This window comes from Channa argus, chromosome 19 (genome assembly GCF_033026475.1).
Source record: "Channa argus isolate prfri chromosome 19, Channa argus male v1.0, whole genome shotgun sequence".
NCBI lineage: Eukaryota > Metazoa > Chordata > Actinopteri > Anabantiformes > Channidae > Channa > Channa argus.
The window spans coordinates 3271918-3289712 of record NC_090215.1 but is presented as its reverse complement, the minus strand read 5'-3'; the positions used below and the strand labels follow the sequence as shown (position 1 = coordinate 3289712).

General features: G+C 41.2%; 1 protein-coding gene across 3 annotated transcripts in view; it reads left to right on the top strand.

Annotated features, from left to right (window-relative positions):
• The window catches only part of LOC137104680 (matrix metalloproteinase-16-like), a 72785-nt gene extending 66050 nt beyond the window's left edge, over positions 1–6735 (top strand). For 2 of the 3 annotated variants that reach the window (XM_067486260.1, XM_067486259.1), the window contains 2 exons: positions 135–250; positions 4416–6735. In XM_067486260.1, the coding sequence (XP_067342361.1) occupies positions 135–250; positions 4416–4750 (451 nt within the window). In that variant the 3' untranslated portion in view covers positions 4751–6735. The remainder of the gene's footprint in view (positions 1–134; positions 251–4415) is intronic. The other variant, XM_067486261.1, reaches the window with a different exon arrangement.
• The last annotated feature ends 11060 nt before the right edge of the window (positions 6736–17795 follow it).

Below are 17795 nucleotides of genomic sequence, written 5' to 3'. Positions count from 1 at the left end.
ATGAAGCATTATGATTCTCAGTATGAGCATGAAAAACCAAGTCATTTTCATCATATAATCAGATTCATTCCAGACTTCACAGACATACTGTACCTGCTTTGTCTTCCCGTGGCTCATCATTTGTTCCTGTTTAGGTACTGGCGTTTTAATGAAGAAAGGAGAACTATGGACCCTGGCTATCCCAAGCCCATCACAGTATGGAGAGGTGTGCCTGAATCACCACAGGGGGCCTTTGTCGACAAAGCCAACGGTACGATTTGTCCTGTCCAATACTCTGACTTGGCAAAAGCGGCGCAGTGCATGTGCCAGGCAGCATTGACTATAGCTGGTCACTGGCACACACTGTACAGGAGACAAACCAGGCTAGCATTGATTGAAATTTGCCCCAGTTACTATGCTGAGACCCAGTGGGTGCATCCATACATGTAGCAGTGTGGGACACAGTCAGAAAGAGGGAGGGGTTGTATATTGGAAATGAAAGATGAAAGACTTGTTTGTATGTTTTTGAATAGTTTCACCAGCAAACTGTTCGATGATCAGCCGCTCCTGCTCTGTAAACCACAAGACCCAGTTGAAGCAGGATTGTGGAAGGTAGAAAGGACAAGACCACCGCTGGGCGTTTATTCCGGTTTCAGCCAGCTGGCCATCAGCAGTGACATTGAGGCGGGACTTATAGCTGTCGGAGCGCTTGCCCATTGGCCATTCAGAGGGTGTGAAGTGTGAAGAAGCTTCTTCTATTGGGCGCATTGTGCCAGGCTTGGGCCTGGTCCTGGCAGCTACCGGGTTGAAAAACAAAAGCAGGACAGGTGGTGCTGATCACTTCGGCCATCTGTGCCATGGATCTGCTGCCAGATCTGTAGCCGGGCGTGTCTGCCGGTAAGGCCAGGTGGAGTGGGCATGAATCAGAGCATGAAGAGTGTGGGTTGATATCCAGGGGGACCATGGCTGTGTCCATCACATGTATTTACGCTCGTGTATGTGACCGCCTGCATTTGCCTGCCAGACTGACTGTATACAGAGACAAGTGTGTCAAGTGGTGCACTGACAATAGTGACCCAGATAAGCAGGCATAATTGAGCATGCAACGGCTGCCAATGACAGTCTGTATGAGGCAATGCATTTCAGAGCAGAGGCCCCGGGGTGATGCTGACCTGGCTATTACCCACAACAGTTCAGACTCTAATAACCCTGTGTCCACTTCATTTGTGTTGAATGTTGGACAAAGGTGTGTTTCCATGTTCAAACAACAACCCCAGAGCCTTTATTTTTTTATTTTAGCTAACCGCAAGCTCTAGATGTTCTGGTCTAAGTGGTCAAGCCAGGTTCTCTATCTTTTTGCCTCTGTTGTGTAGATTAGTTTTTCCGAGTTACTGTTTGTCAGCAACAAGTTTATATGTTGGTGAGAGTTGGACCACCTTAAAACAGTTTCACTGTGTGTGACACTCAGCCCTTCAGGGATTCAAATTTTAAAGATTTAATAAGACAAATGCTGTTACAGATTCAGGTTATTGTCTGACTTCTTTATCGAGCCTCTTTGTGACACCTGATCAATTTTCTATAGGGGAAAAAAGGCTCATACAGATTGTCATCAACAACACAGCTGCTGTATAACCTGAGCCTCTGGCTGCAGCTTCCAGTTTCAAGCCGCTTAGATGCCGAACGTGGGGTCAGTAAAAGGTAGTGATTCTAATGGATTAGTTAATGCAACAGGTTCATAACTTGAACAGGTTCTTGATTTCCATCCCTATAGCCGTTCCCATTCATATGAACGCTCAATAAGACTGACAGACATTTTTTTTTTCTGTACACAAGCAGAAATGTAAATAGAATAACTTTAGGTTTTAGAATTTGTTTTGTAGTGTAGGTAGTTTCTTAGAGCTTCTCTTTGTAGTTGCCCAGAAATACTTCCTGTAAAAACAATACGTCTTAATCACATTGTATTTTTACAGAGGCTAAAGATTTTATGTTTTCCAGTTGCCATTTTAGACAACTTTTAAAATAAGCGTATTTCCCCCAAAAAATGGCTTTGTGATTTATTGCTTCTAAGATTAGTTGTATATGTTCTGTAGAGACACAGACACAACAATATAAAGCAACTATAAGTAAGAGAGAAGAATTCTTCCATGAGGTTGTTACTATGAGATGTAATCTGATTTTGCTGAAAATTCTGAAAACAGTGAGTTTGAGCAGATTCTGGGTGTGGTAGTAAACACTCATACAGGATGCACAGAGCACACAGACTTTCTTTAAGGCTTTCTGGATTTTAGTTTTATCACTTCCTGTCCTTCCCAGATAAAGCTCCTAGAACTTTGTCCTGTCTCTTCTTCACATCCTCACCACTACCATCTCTAACAAACAAGTAGTCTAAGAAGCTCTGGTCCATCCCACCATCTGGCTGCAAGTTCAGAGCGTTTCCTCCCTCATTTTCCCCCAAAACTGTGTGCTGGAATAATAAATCACAGGAGACAAAGTGTAAAAGTGGACCAGTGAGGAAGAAAAGAGCCTGAGTTCATCCAGGCTGCCGGGCTCAGTTTTTTACATAGTGTATCGGGGACTTTCTGAGCGAGGACTGCAGGGACATTGGTTTTCAACATGTCAACACAAATGAACGCCACCTTTTAGCAATAACAGGAAAATGCCATATCACTACTTTAGTATTCATTGGTAAAATGTTTACTGCAGCGGTTGTGTAGTAGATTATTAGTTAATCTGGTGATTATGTTTTAACTGATAACTGATTTATCATTGTCATTATCATATCTATAAAATATGAGATATTAGTGAAGAATGCACATTATGCTAACACACAGCCCAAGGAGATTTTAGATTAGATATAAAGATGTTTTATTCAACAGTGCAAATTCAGTTTGTGAATTAAATACTGGTGTATATTGAAATAGTATAGAAACACTTGTTTCACAACCAAGCCGAGAAACAAGTCTTCCCAAGTGAACTAACCCTCATTTTCTCTGGAGGCAGGCGTCACAATGACCAGGCTCACTTTTTTAGCACATTTATTCATTTGTGATTGGAGAAGCCCCACAGCAGCTTGTTTCTCCAAACCATTTGTTTTACCTCTGTGTGATATTAGCTGTGGGCTTTGGCTCCTGGTTGGCTGCGTTTTCTCTTTCATGACCAGATTTAATTAGTCCTGAGGGGAAGGCAATGGAGACAATGGCTTAGCAACACCGTCCCTCGGATTGTTTGAGGTGGCCTTGTTGTACCAAACCAGCAGTTATTACCACTTTGATTCCACTTCAGTCAGTTTTTTTCCTGTGAGGTAACTTTTGAGAGTCAAGGTTTGTTCAGTGTTTTAATTTGAAAATAAGGGTTCTACCCTGTGTGGCCAACATGACCGTCCTCAAACACACACACACACACACACACACACACACACACACACACACACACACACTTTGCTTCCTAGACAAAGTCAATCATTTGGGTTTAGTCTGTATATTGAAAATTATTTGAATGTTCTTGACCAGTTTGTTTTATGGTGTGATTGCGTGAAAAAGCAGCCTTGCTTAAAATGCATTGCAATTTCCCAAATTGTTTTTTTTTTTTTTCATTGTCTTATAATTGGCCCTTATGTACCTCTGCTTCAGCTCCTTGTGAAACACTTTTAGCTTCTGTCTCTTTAAGGCCTCCCTCACCCTAAGTGCACTTTTGCAGAAGTTTGGTGGTTGGCCAAGTAGAGTGGTGGGTCGTGGATGAAAAATGAGATTGACTGGGTGCAATTGTGTACGCTGAGGGTGTCACGACCTAAAACAGAGATCTGTTAACGGACTGATGACTGCAGGGAACGTGTTGGGAGGGCGTCTGGAAGCAGCTGGAAAGCTTCAGGAAAGTGTCACAACAGAGCAGTAGCTGGCTCAGCGTACAGGACGATTAGATGCTAGAATTTCCAAGGGCTCTAAAATGTACAGTAGACTATAAGTTTGGATCTGACCCAAACCGAACCTAACCTGACATGTAAAAATGTATTTTGAAAAACAAAAGGCCTAATCTGGAAGGAAAACCATTCTATTAGATCTAACAAAGAACTTAACTCTGACAGATGTGATAATTGATCTCACTCATTCATTTGTCCGTGTTCAGTTAGATGGATGTATTTCGAAGAACTGACATTTTCTCCATTATCTCCTTAATACATCCGTGTTCCCACTGAAATGTCATCTGAATGAGGTGACCTGCTCAGGTCGGGTACAAATTTGAGTCAGTCAATCAATCACAGATTTTCACAGTAACGTGCAGTTATGTAAGTAACTGAATACTTAAGTTACATTTTGCTTGCTTTAATATAACTTTTCCATCACTTGAGTAGAATTGTTAATCGCAGAAAATAGGCTTCAAAATTTGCGGTGCCCCTGCTTGATTTTTTGTTGTGTGGTGTTTTTTTTTTTTCCACTCAGGTTTCACTTACTTCTACAAGGGGAAGGAGTACTGGAAGTTCAACAACCAGTTTCTCCGAGTGGAGCCGGGTTACCCGCGCTCCATCCTCAAGGACTTCATGGGCTGTGAGCTGATGCCAATCGACCCCGCCCGCCCACCGGCTGATGACGGTAACTCCGACGTGGTCATCGAGCTGGACAACGAGGCCAACACGGTGAAGGCGATTGCCATCGTCATCCCCTGCGTGCTCGCATTGTGCCTGCTGGTGCTCATCTACACTGTGGTGCAGTTTAAGAGGAAGGGCACGCCACGCCACATACTCTACTGCAAACGCTCCATGCAGGAATGGGTTTAAAGTAGCGGCGAGAGACAAGAGGGTGGGGCAAGGGTGGGGGGAGAGACTGGCGCAAACGGGATGGCAGCCCCCAGTTTCACACAGACGAGGATTGTGGACTTTGGACATCTGTATTAAATCACACAGCTACGCCTCCTCCTGGGTGATGTGATGGCTTTGTGCAGAGCCTCAGAAACAGCCCGACAGCCTGTCGGCGGCCACTCATGCAAAAGGTAACCCCGGGACATCGAGGTTCCCCCGGCCTTTTTAACAAACGGGGGGAGCAGAGGAACAGTGGGGGTTTTGCCTGAATTGACCTTCAGTCCAAGAGCACAGAAGGGTCGACAACACTTTGTATCTCAGAAACTTCCTGTCCGCTTTTCTTTCTCTATCTGACTGCTCCTGATCAGACGGAGGACTTTCCGGGGGACACGCTCTCTTCCCACAGGGCACGGCATCGTCATCTGTCATATCAGGTTGTTGATTAAACAGCTGGTTTATAGTTTCTGATCTTATCACCCCCCCAACACACACACACACACACACACACACACACACTTCATTCTCCACTCAAAGAGAAACACAAGGTAATCACATCACCAGTTCCTTTTCTAATTTTCTTTCTGATTTTTTTAAATTTTCATTTTTAACTTAAAATGTTTTGAAAGGAGGTCCTCACTGTTCCCTTTAAGATGCTTCTGAGGAAGAGACCAAACCAAACCAAATAAAAATCAATTTCTCTCCAAAGAGGATCGTTTCCTTTTTCTTATGTTCTCATTTAAGTTCATCCTTCCTTCCCTGCTCTGGATCCTTGCAGTGATTAAGAGTCGGGGAGCTCTGACTGTTGTGGCAGTCTGTTGGAGACACAGGGGCCAAATTATTCTGCAATATTTTAACTCGCCTTAATTATAGATCACTTGTGCTTGGTTTTGCTGTTATTGGTAAAAAAAAAAATTGTTTGTTTGTTTTCTGTTTTTTGTTTGTTTTATTTTTTTTTGGGGGGGGGGGGGGGGGGGGTTTGTATACCGCTGTTGTTTGTTGTAAAAGAAGCAAATTGAGAGCATTTTGTGATCGGTATATTTAGATTTTATTATGTTAGTTCTCAGCACTGGCTTGCTGAGCTATTCCGGGCAGAATATACAGTAGGATCACTCTGTATTTAGAAATTGTATCATAAAAAGATGTCAGCAGGTTCCAGAGTAAAGCCACTATTTTTGTGTGTTACTTTTATCATATTAATGCAACACCATCAGGCAAATTGTAAGTTTGACATCATTTAATTGGATTTTCTGATGTGTGAATCTTATTATTTTGTCCTTGGCCCATAATCCCCTCAATTTGAATACATATACATTTAATATGCTCATTGTTATGCTTTTATAGTATGTAAATGAAGTGACTTTTTTTTTGTTGTTTTTAAAGAAATCTGGTTGCCTGGCCTGTTTGAGAGAGCTCATAGATCCGTTTCAAATGCTCTTGTCTCCTTACCCACAAATGAGTGAGACATTAAGTCAAGATCAGTGCCTGTGTGGACATGCATGCCAGCATTTGCCGTACAACCAGTTCTGCTCAACGTGGCTTTGAAACTCCCCGAAAGATTGGGGGGGGGGGGATCATTTCTCTTGAAAAAAATACTGTTTGCATCTATTTTTTGTACATTTTATGTGTACCCAAAACCCCACCCCTCACCCACCCTTAGGAACAAGTAAGTTTAAGGAAGAAAACAGTTCAGGAGGCTCGATTGGGGAAATTGGCGGAATTGGGAATCAAATTGGCCTCCAACACACAAACCAAGCATTAGCAAAAGTTAGTGTCATCACTGTCATGGCGAGCAGTGTGAATGTGTGTCTGTTTTCATGACCATGTGCTGGGTTTTCTTTCCTTCCTGTTTTCTGGTCAAAAACAAATTGGACATGTCACAATGACTTCTTTGTGTAAGACGTTGGGACAATAGAGAATCGTCCTGACAGAATGAATAAATTGATCAATACATGATTAACAACTGCCTTCTCTGTCTCTGTCACTCTTTAACTTGTGTGTACGGTAGTTTGGGAGCATTTGGCTCTTTGGTGTCATAAACTACATCACACGCTCAGGTAGAAGAAGCTGCAGTCATGAATCAGGAAATGGTTTACAGTAACGTTCAGCACATTCATCCTTTGTATTTATGTTTTTTTAATAGAAACATGTCAATACAAACTTGCAGAACAGCACCAGAGATAATTTGTTTTTGGTTTTTTTGGAAAGGAATAGTTCCCTTTACATTAAAATTGTATATAGGGGTTACAAAATTAACCCTAAACTATCCATAATAATAATAATAATAATAATAATACATATGATGTCTAAAAAACAACTCGGTTTTCCACTTATGTCATTTTACAATAACATGCAAACGTTTGCACCCAACTTTATCAAAGTTACAATGTTAGAAACATTTTTATGTTCTACATATTACATACATGAAACTGTCTGCAAACTGTATTATGTCCATTTCGATTGCTATCAACCAGCACCTGCTGCTTTCAGGACGTCTCAGGTGATGTCTTCGGAACACTTCCACCCATCACTTGCTTCTTTCAGAACAATATTGATAAAAACAAATACGATCTATGTTGGCAGAAACAAAGCTGTGATGTCTGGATGATGATTGAAGAAACACTGGAGTCAATCACACACATGCAAATATAATCCAAACACGGACTCGAAGTGAGTTTGATCCAATTATTTGTGTCCCAAAAGCTTAAAGCGCAAAAATACTCAGGATTGCATTTTGTCCGTGGAATGAGGGCTGTACAGTGTCATTTCTTACAGCTTAGTGGTGTGGACAGTGGGAAGCAGGAAAAGCTTACATATGTGTATAAAATGAGTAAAGTCTCTAGTAAAACGACCTTGAAAGAGCGTGAGCCTGACAAGTCATCGGAGAAAGTGGAAGCACATTGTAGGAGGGAAGAGTGGATTTATTTTGAGACTCATGATGCTGCTAGTTTAAGTTGCATAATGTAGCTTTTAGATACTGCCGGCAGTAGATTAGCATAGCTGAGCTTAATTTAGCACAAAAACCAGAAACAGGTGCCAACAAAAAGTCCAAAGGTCACAAAATCCAACTTACAGCATCTCTAACCATCAATCATTCACACATAGGTAAACATAGAAATGACGGCTTTAAGGTTGAGTGCTCATGGTTACCATGCCAGCAAAGACAAACTGACCTTTCTCTGCCACCAGTCAAGTTCTGATGAAATGTGAGGAAGTTCTCAGGAAACTTTAGGACCTGACAGTGGAGACTCAAATTTACTTAAGTTGGTTTTATATAGAATATTTTTAGGCACCGGATTAAACTGAATTTCAACCTATGAAAATGAGCAGAGACTGTTCAGATTACACAGTCACACAGTAAAGAAGAATAGTAAAGACAACCCAGCTGTCCTCTCTGGGGTGTTGGGATGTGCAATCCCAGTGGTGCAGAGCTGGCATTTAGTGTTGATGGAAACAGCATCTACCTTATCTTTGCTGGGACACATTAGACATAAAGTTAGTGACAAGACTGGAATGTGAGAGGAAATTACACTTGATTGCTTCTCATCACAGGACTCCTCTGCTTTCAGACCTTGTTCCCTGCTATGTTTAGATCCTCCCTCCATTCCTCTAAATACAATCTTTGTGTGTGTGCACTGTGAGGAGCAGCCCTCTAAGATAGATACAAGCAACTTACTGTTAACATGTCAGTCAGCTCTCCTTCATTTAGCTCTGCTGTGTTTGTATGAGCAGAGGGCAGTTTGGGTGTAACACAAACCCCATGTTGCTTTGCCCACTACAGTGTCTCAGTCTGTGTCTGGCTTATGAGTAAGTGCATCTTCACCCTGCACACCCTGTGTGTGTGTGTGTGTGTGTGTGTGTGTGTGTGTGTGTGTGTGTGTGTGTGTGTGAGTGAACCAAAGTAAGACATTTTCATTTGACCCAAGTCCTTAGAGCGCACTGCTGACTTGCCACTGTTAGGATCAGGACCATACACCCAGCACAGGGGGTGTTGTAGCTTTGTGCAGCGAAGCTGCTTGAAAGGATCCTGTTGAAAGTCAGCAGAGGTCAAGCTGTTGCCTTGGTCCACATGAAAAAGATTAAAGCATGTAAAGGAATCCAAGTCAAAGCTAAACACTACAGACCGTTCTACTAAAATCACTAACCATTCATCAACAATATCAGATGTCACATGATATTATTCACACTGGGTTACGTGATTCAGATTGGTCAATCTGCCACATGGCAGAAGTTCCCATCACCAACACTGGCTCATTGGGAGGGTGATTAACAAATGTCCCATCACCTTTTTTATCATGTTTCAGCAGCCGCTCTGATGACGTCCATTTAAAAAAATGATTTTATGCCATTTGTCCGCTGCATGTCTCTCTGCAGCCTTCTGTTGTTGTTGTCTTTAGAGGCTGCACTCAGTCGATCACTAAACACATTAACACATGTTCATGTGTCCACAGTTCCTGACCTGCCACAGATCTCTGCAGGGAATACGCTTTAACTGAGTCTGTGACATGAAAACGGATCAGGAAACAAGTTTTCTTTTCAAAAATCCTAGTCTGAACTTTTCATTCCAGTTTTTACGTTCACAGTTTCAGCGTATGTCATTTCTTCGTTCCTTCAAAGCAGAAACAGATGAATTCTGTCTCTTTGGATCAAAGACAAAACACTTGTTGTGAGTATGTGCAGCCTCCCTCAGGTCCATTCAGAGGCCCTTTCTCATCCCACCATCTTATTTGGTCTCCCATATTTCTGCCGGCATAAACCACTTCCATATAGACAGGACAACTGAGAAATACTCCGGTTTCTAACAGCAGCAGGTAGAATGATACTAAATGAGCCAATCAGTGACCCCCCTCTGCTGCAATCCACTGGGCCACAGCTACAAGCAAACACCAATTTCTGTGGCTGCTGCCTTTCAATGAGCGGCTCGGGCTTGTTGCTCGCATAATGTATTTCCAATTTCTATCATTTCCATCATTGGCTTCAAATGTTTTTTTTTTTCAGATGTGCTGCACCTTCTCACTGAAATGTGCTTAGAATAACACCTCCATGCATAAGAAAACACACCCAGAGCACAGTGGACATTCCAGACACTCAAATGAGACACATTCAGATTTCTGCACTGCTGTAATAACAATAATAATAAAAATAAGAGGTTCAGAGCTTTTTTGTTGTAATTGCTCACACTTTATTTAGCTTTCCCACCGTGTTTTGACTGAAGGATTTCTATGAAATGCAGCAGCATATTGTAAACACGTTTTAAATAGATTTAATGGGTCACTTTGAAAAAGACGCATGAGCTGTAGTTTGAGAGCTATAGTCTGACCGTGGAGAGATTCATTTACACCACCAGACACCACTCGAAGTAAATGAGAAAGTATGTGTTTTTTTGTAAAGCTACTCATTAATTGCTAAATATACACTAGTACACTCTTAATGAAGAGACACAGAGTTCAGGAAGTCATGGAGCAAAGCTGAGTCACATTGAGGCCTTAACACATCTACTGCACGAGCTCCTCTGGGTTTGTTTTCTGTTCTCCCGCAACTTCATATTTTGTGGGGGTCGTCCTGAGAAACTCACGCCCCTGGAGGTTCCCTGTTTTGGACTGGATCTCAGACTGCAGTCTCAGGTGGTCTCTGCAGCCATGCATCTCAAATTCACAGAGAAAAGCATCGCAACTGGTGCTCTGAAACCAAGCTCAAGGTTAAGGTCAGCAATGGATGCTTATTGTTGCTGTCAGATAAAAACCTGTGAAATGCCAAGTTTGCCAGAGAGCAGGAAAACCAGCCTTGACCTTATGTTGACCTTCTCTTAGGTCTGCAAATGTTCTCAACCCACAGAGAAACACAGTACTTCAACTAGACTAAAACCAAGTCCAAGTGAAACGTGTCAAACTTTCTATTAGTTGAAGTGGTGTGAATAAGGTTGTAACTCAAGACAAATCAAACACGAACAAACGTAAAGACCAACTATCTTTGCACAGCAACATAGGAACAATACTCTCATCAGTAATATTAAAAAGTCAGCTGGAGCTATCACTTCAAGGATTTGAAATGAGAAGGTGGATTTGTGAACCTCTGTCTTAAATTTAGGCCCAATTCTTAAACAACTCCCGAGTAGTAAAGATGTTTCCATTATCACGAAATCAGAACTGATGCTTTACTGAAGAGAATAAAAGTGTTGAGAACTCGTCATTTATTTATTTTCAATATTTCCAATAGTGTTTCTACTTAACAAAGAAGAGTCCATGAAAGCTAGAGTCGTGGATTATGGCTCTGAGACTTGTATGCTGCCTAACATTTTGTGTCATCACTGTGGAAAACCCGGTGGCTCCTATATCAGCCACTTGTTCAGATGGAGCGTCTCTGCTTACCAGGCTGCAGTCCCAGGTGACCGGTCGTCTGTGGCTTTACCCTCCGATGGCCTCCGTCTCTCTGCAGGACTCTCGTTAATGAAGCAAACACATTATCCACACTGGCCTCCACAGAGACAGGAGGACGGAGGAGATGGAGCACAGGAGGTAATGATCCACAGTGTCCAGGTAAAATTAGCTCCATTAATCACACTATTGATTGGTCAGTGGCAGAATGCAAAGCTCCTTCTCTGTCTCTGTCACTCTGGAGTCTTTGACCTGGTGCTGTGGTTAACTATAAATCATACGCTTTAATTGTGAAGGAAAAGTACGTCTTAGTTTGTTTGGAGCCTCTTTTCTTGTGCTCCCTGTGTTTTTTTCGCTCCTTGGAGGAACAGTTGATTCTTATAGTTGACTCTTAGATCTCACTCTCTCTGCAGCTACGTTCCCTTTGTTAAATCCCCTCCAAAGATTTTCTACAGCTCTTCGACCCAGACATCATAAACTGGTTTCATTTTTTCAGTGGCCGGATCCCAGACGGCGGAGTGAGAGGTCTCTCTCTTTGATTGATATCCACCGTTCAGAAAGATGTATGAGATTTCAAAATGGAGTTCATCCACCATGAAAGCCACGTACCTGCAAATGTGACACAGACTACTGTTATTTTCCAACCCTCTGAGACGCTGCAGACATACTATCACACAAGCGTAGGACTTTTTCATTTGACACTTTTTAAAAACTCCTGCACACACGCACAATGAAGTCAGATGGTTTAGTTGCTGTACGTTTTCTCAAGTTCCCAACAAGCTGGAGCAGAAAGCAGCTTCATACACACTTGACTTTGCATTCTGACCTTTGCAGAAGTGAATGCATGACTGCGAGAACGTTAGAGGAGCAAAGGGCTTGTGATAAAGTTTGAACAGCAGGAGACGTCTCATTGTGCTGAACAACGCCATTTCTGAGGACCTCAGCAACAAATTTGCTAAATCAACACGGCCCAGACTGTTTCCCCTCCCTTTTTTTTTTCTGTCTCGCTCTCTTTTCCGTGATTATTTTCAGAGAGTGGAACCCCAGGCTCAGGAAGTGTTACGCATTTCAAGCAGTCCAGAGAAGCTGACTGCACAGCTCTCTTTTTTTTGCCTTGTCTCAAGTCTCAATGTGAGCTCTGGACTATTTTGGTACCACAGTCATGATGGGCCCCTGTTTGTTTCCAAAGAAAATGTTCGTTCTTTCCTTTACTCAGCAGAATTGTTCTCAGAATCTCAGGCAATTTGGGATAAGATCTCTGTGGTTTTAATGGGCTCACTTAAACACATCTCCATCGTTAATGTGGAAGACCAGCATGTTCCCCTCACAAGTAGTCGTCCGCAGGGATTAAGTCTAAGGAAATGAGGGTTAGAATGAAATGACAGCAGAATGTCTGAAGCGAATGACTGTGGGAAACACCAGGGATGGATGAGTTATAACAAAATAACACGGAAACCCAACACACACACACACAAACACACAAAATCTAAAAGGGACACAAACATGCGGCCGTGTCATTAGTGGTCAAGTTGTGTCTGTGTTCCTGATGTGTTTCTTTGTAGTTGTTTTGTATCATCAGTGTGTCAATGTAGGTGTTTTAAGTGTCTCTAAGGACATTTTTATGTCTCTTTGTGATCATTTTGTGTCGCTCTGTGGTTGTTTAGTGGCATCTTTTGGTGTTTAGTGTCAATTTTGTTTTAGGGATATTTTGCAGGTGAAGGATCCCTGGACCTGTGTCCTATTGACTAATGCATCCACGAGAAAGACAGCGAGCTCCTTAAGGCAGTCAACCTGATGTGAATGTCTTTCTACAAAGGACAAACGGGGCTGTGAAGTGGATGCTGTCTTCTGTATATTGTGCTGTATAAAAACCAGGAGGTGGCTGACTAGCAAAGACATCTATACCTGCATGATGTTCTACTTACAGGACGTAAGTGAAACATGTTTGTGTCATTAATGTACATGGACATATTGTCTCTGTGTTTAGGTTTTTGTAGGAGTCGTCATCACAGACACACAACTTACATGTGAGGCTGTAGAACTGAGGAAAAAATTATTTATAGCAGTGTTTTTTTACATTTCTTTTTACAATAAAGCATTTCAGGGGCCCACTTACAATGAACAGTGTTTCCAAAAACGTTTTAAAAGTAGGGTCCTGTTCCTAGGACTGAACTCTACTGGACAGAGAATCCTGGAAATGATCTCCACTAATAAAACCAAACCAACAACTCATATAAGAAAAGCCACCAAACCTTCCTTTTCCAAAGTTTGTTCCTGTCAGATGCTGCAGCCAGTGTGGAAGCATTTTCTATAGATGACTTAGTGTCCAATTTTAGTGATGTGTTAAATCCAATTTGGGCTTTGGTATAATGGAAATGCAACGGGAAGAGACGAAGGAACATGATTATACAACCTCAATTTGCAAGATGTGATCAAAGATGCTAAGATGAACCCCAGTGTGGATATTATATGACATCAGCTTTTCAGTTTTTGGACAGCTGATACTAACAGACTATCTGGCTGCAGTAGTTGGTGTTTTAAACAACAACTACAACCAAAACACACACAGTGCCTATAAAAAGTGTTCACTCCTTTTGGACGTTTTTGCCTTTTCTTTCTTTTGATGTTGAATATTAATCAATGTGATTAAGCTTTACAAAAAAGATTTTTTCATCTCAAAGTGAAAACAGATAAAATGATCAAACATAAAACTGTGACGGCCTTTAAGTCCGTTTTTAGTGGATTCACCTTTGGCAGCAGTTCCAGCACTGAGCCTGTGTGGACTCAATCAGCTTTGAACATCTGGACACTGCTGTTTTTCCTCATTCTTCTCTGTAAAAGAGCTCAGTTCTGTCAGGTTTCACAGGGATCAGGGAGTGAACAGCTCTTTTCAAGTCCAGCCATGAGATCTGACTCAGCCACTCCACAACATTAACCTTGCTGACATTTGTGTGTAGCTTTGGCTGCTGGGGTCATTGTCTCGCTTGAGGAAAAATCTTCTCCCAAGTAGCACTTGTCTTGCAGTCTGCATCATGTTTTTTCATGATTTGTCTATATTTTGCTTTAGAATTATGTCTTTTTTTTTTTCCAGGTCAGTCCGATTGAGATCATAAACCTTCAATTGACAATAGTTTAATTTCAACAGGCAAACTTGCTTGTAAGTCTACGCATCACCTCAGCTGGAGAAGCTCAGCCAAGTGAAATCTCTTTCTGTTTGCTTGCTTGTTTCCTAGCTGCCTTTTGAATCACAGTAGTTAAAACTAACAGTAAAATTTTTTATTGTCTGTGGTGCAATATGTTGAAAACATTAAGTGGACCCCTGATCAGCCCTAGTCAGATTCATCACTGGCCAACCCAATCAAATCTGTTTAGTCCAGTTAACAGCCTGAATTGTCAGTGTGGACGCGTTTGACCCTGTGCATGTTTGTGTGATCGTGTTGTTAGTCGTAGCTTTGTATGTAGCATTACTAGCAAAGGTACAGTGGGAAAAGTCACAGCCTGATTTAGAGGCTCCGGAAACGATGAAACTTTGCAGGGACACAAACCTGTGTCAGCTACAGTTTGGTAATAATGTTTTAAAACAAATGTACATTACAGTGTTTAAACGTAGATATTTGTCCTGTTATGTCACACTCCGAGCAGCTTTTGCACCGGAGGTAATGGCTTCTTTCTGTGGCTGCTGGCTGTTGATCTAAACATTCGATTGTTACTGTATTAAGACCTGATTTGGTTTTGCTGCTCCCTCATTGTCGTGTCATTTTGGATGCTTCCTTCCATTAACACATTTACTATAAATAAAATATACGGAAACCTATGAAGTTGCTATTTAGAGGACATGGGTGACTTTTATATTATCATCTTTTATAGACATTTCTGGTAGCTAAATTAGCTGTAATTAATTCCCAGTAAGACCGTAGAGTTCAAGTTTCTTACAAATTATTACAATGTTACAGGAAGAGAAAAATTAGCTACAGTGTGTGTTTGAAATCTTTAACTGATAACACATTTTAAACATAGAAGCTCAAAAGCCTCTTTACAAACTTAACATTAAGATTAACATGATCCTTTTCTCTCAAAATACACTAAATGTTCTGCACTTTTATAGCACTTTTCTACCTATTGGCTTTCAAAGCCCTTTACACTGCTTCTTATTTACCCATTCACACTCACACACACACACACACACACTCACACACACACACACTCACACACTGATGGGGGAGCTGCTATGCAGCTGGCCAACGCTCACCGGGAGCAACTAAGTTGGGCTTCAGTGTCTTGCTCAAGGTCACGACCGGAGGAGCTGGGGATCAAACCAACCAAAATGTGATAACTAAGTTAAAGCAAAAACTCATATTAGAGATGACCACAGCCTAATAGCTGAATTTATTAAAAAGTGCTTAAAACTTAAAACTGAAGTGTTTTCCTGCAATAAATCCGTGCGTAGCTTTATAATAAATCTAGAGCTCAGACTAAATACAAGGAACTTGTTGCTAATCCTGATCTCTGAGCTAACAGGCAGTTTGCCTTCTTGAGACATTTAACATTTTCTGGTTATTAATTTTGTGATTTGTGTCATAAGTGATTAGTCATAAGAACAACTTTTCAAGTTGACCTTTTCATTAATTCATTTTGAGATGCTTTTTAACTCCCATACATGTGGGCACATCTCTGATGACCTAACCCTGGAAGTCTGTCTACTGCCTGAATGGAAACTCAAGTAATGACTTGTATATACATTTTTGCAAATAAGAAATTCCATATTTAGATGATTTTTGGAGTCTGCAAGAAGTATATTGAACATAACGAACATTAACATGAGTTCATTTTTACTTACCTGCCAAACAGTTATTGTACTGTAGTAACCTTGGCCCCTGTTGGCTGAGACAGTATCACAGCTTACAGATACATTCTGTAGTAGCTGATTATTCTTTTCTATTACTATTATTATTATTATTACTATTGCTCTTTAGATTTTGGGACATTTTAGTCTTTCAAACACTCTCCCCACAGATCTTCAGTGATGTTGAGGCCAGTGAATTGTGGTATTAGCTTGTGTTTCTTGAAGTGGTTCATGGCAGGTGTTGAGGTCTGCTTTGGATCATTGTCGTGTTACAGATTTTCTTTTCCCTTTCACTCTCTTGACTGACTGCTGGACATTTGCATTCGCAATTTGCTGGTATTTAGTAGAATCCATTCTTCACTTTATGAAAGCAGTGTCAATTGGTTTCTGTTCTAGTGAAGATAACCATATTTTCCTCATACGTTACAGAATGTTTCAACTCTAAGCCGTGACCAGGAGACAAAGAGTATTTTTTCAGTATATGTCTTATTTGCACCGACTATGTACAAACACCACTGAACAGCAAGGTTGAACATCTTGTGTTTGGAAACTTGCACAATAAAGCCAATTCTGAATTCTGAATATAACTAGTAACTCATTACAAATATACATCAGCCAACCGTCAGGATCCGCATTTAATTATAACAACATTCTTATAACTCCAGTGCAGAGGAATGGACAGACAGACAAGGTCTTGGGGGCCTATTATGCAACCTGACAGTTTACTTAACAATTGATTTCTGACCTTTTTTTGCATGGACACACCATTGTTAATAATACACTACTCATACAAAGTTAGGGATGTCTGACTTTCAGGTGAAATTTCAGAATGCACCTAAAATGCACTGTAACCGTTAGAGGTGAAATTAATTTGAGCTTCTCTAAAATTTTGAAAGCACATGTCCAACTGTCCAATATTTCAATATTGCATAATATGCTGTTCTCCAACAAGGTGCTTAACTGCAAACATGTGATTTATGGATTTTTTGAGATGTGTTGCTGCCATCCAATTCAAAATGGGCTAATATTTTCCATCATCATTGCATTCTGTTTTTATTTATGTTTTACACATCGTCCCAACTTTTTTGGATTTGGGGTTGTGTAACCAGGTGACACTTGGAGTCAACCACCCATGCCGTGGCCTCCCGGTGGGTTTGTGAGCAGTCAATAATGAACCACCTGCTGTACAACATGAGAACACGACAGCAGGAGCAGATGATAAAAATGAGCTCTTCTGCCTTGTCAAACTCTGGACGTGTGCACCTCTGGGCAGTACTTGAATCGATTTAAGACTTCATAATGGAATCTTTATTATTAATGATTCGGGGCAGGCAAGTATACCAGCACCACAGATGGGGCTATGTAGAACCAATCCTCTACTGTGAGCTGAATGCAACGTTGAGTTGTCCCCTGTACAGTGGAGACACAGAAAATGTCTATTTACCGTGTGGAACAGAGCTTTGGTATTATGGTGCTCAGCAGACACTGTGTATTTATACTAAGTGCCTGTGTTAGTGGTAAGTAGCTGTTGGTCCCTGACAGAGTTACTTTGAGTGAGACCACAGGGCTTTGCTATCTATCCATTTACAGGAAAGTCATTATAGAAGTGGATTATACACAACAACAGAATCTCATTTCTAAACCTCTAAGGAATACAGGCTAAAATGTTCGGATTAAAATACTCGGCAAATCTTACTTTAAATGTGAAATATAAATGTGCACTCAACCTACAATGTCCTGTAAGGCTGAATTTGTAACTCTGCAACGTCTTATTGTTAAATAAGATTTGTCAGGGGACACACTCGCCTGT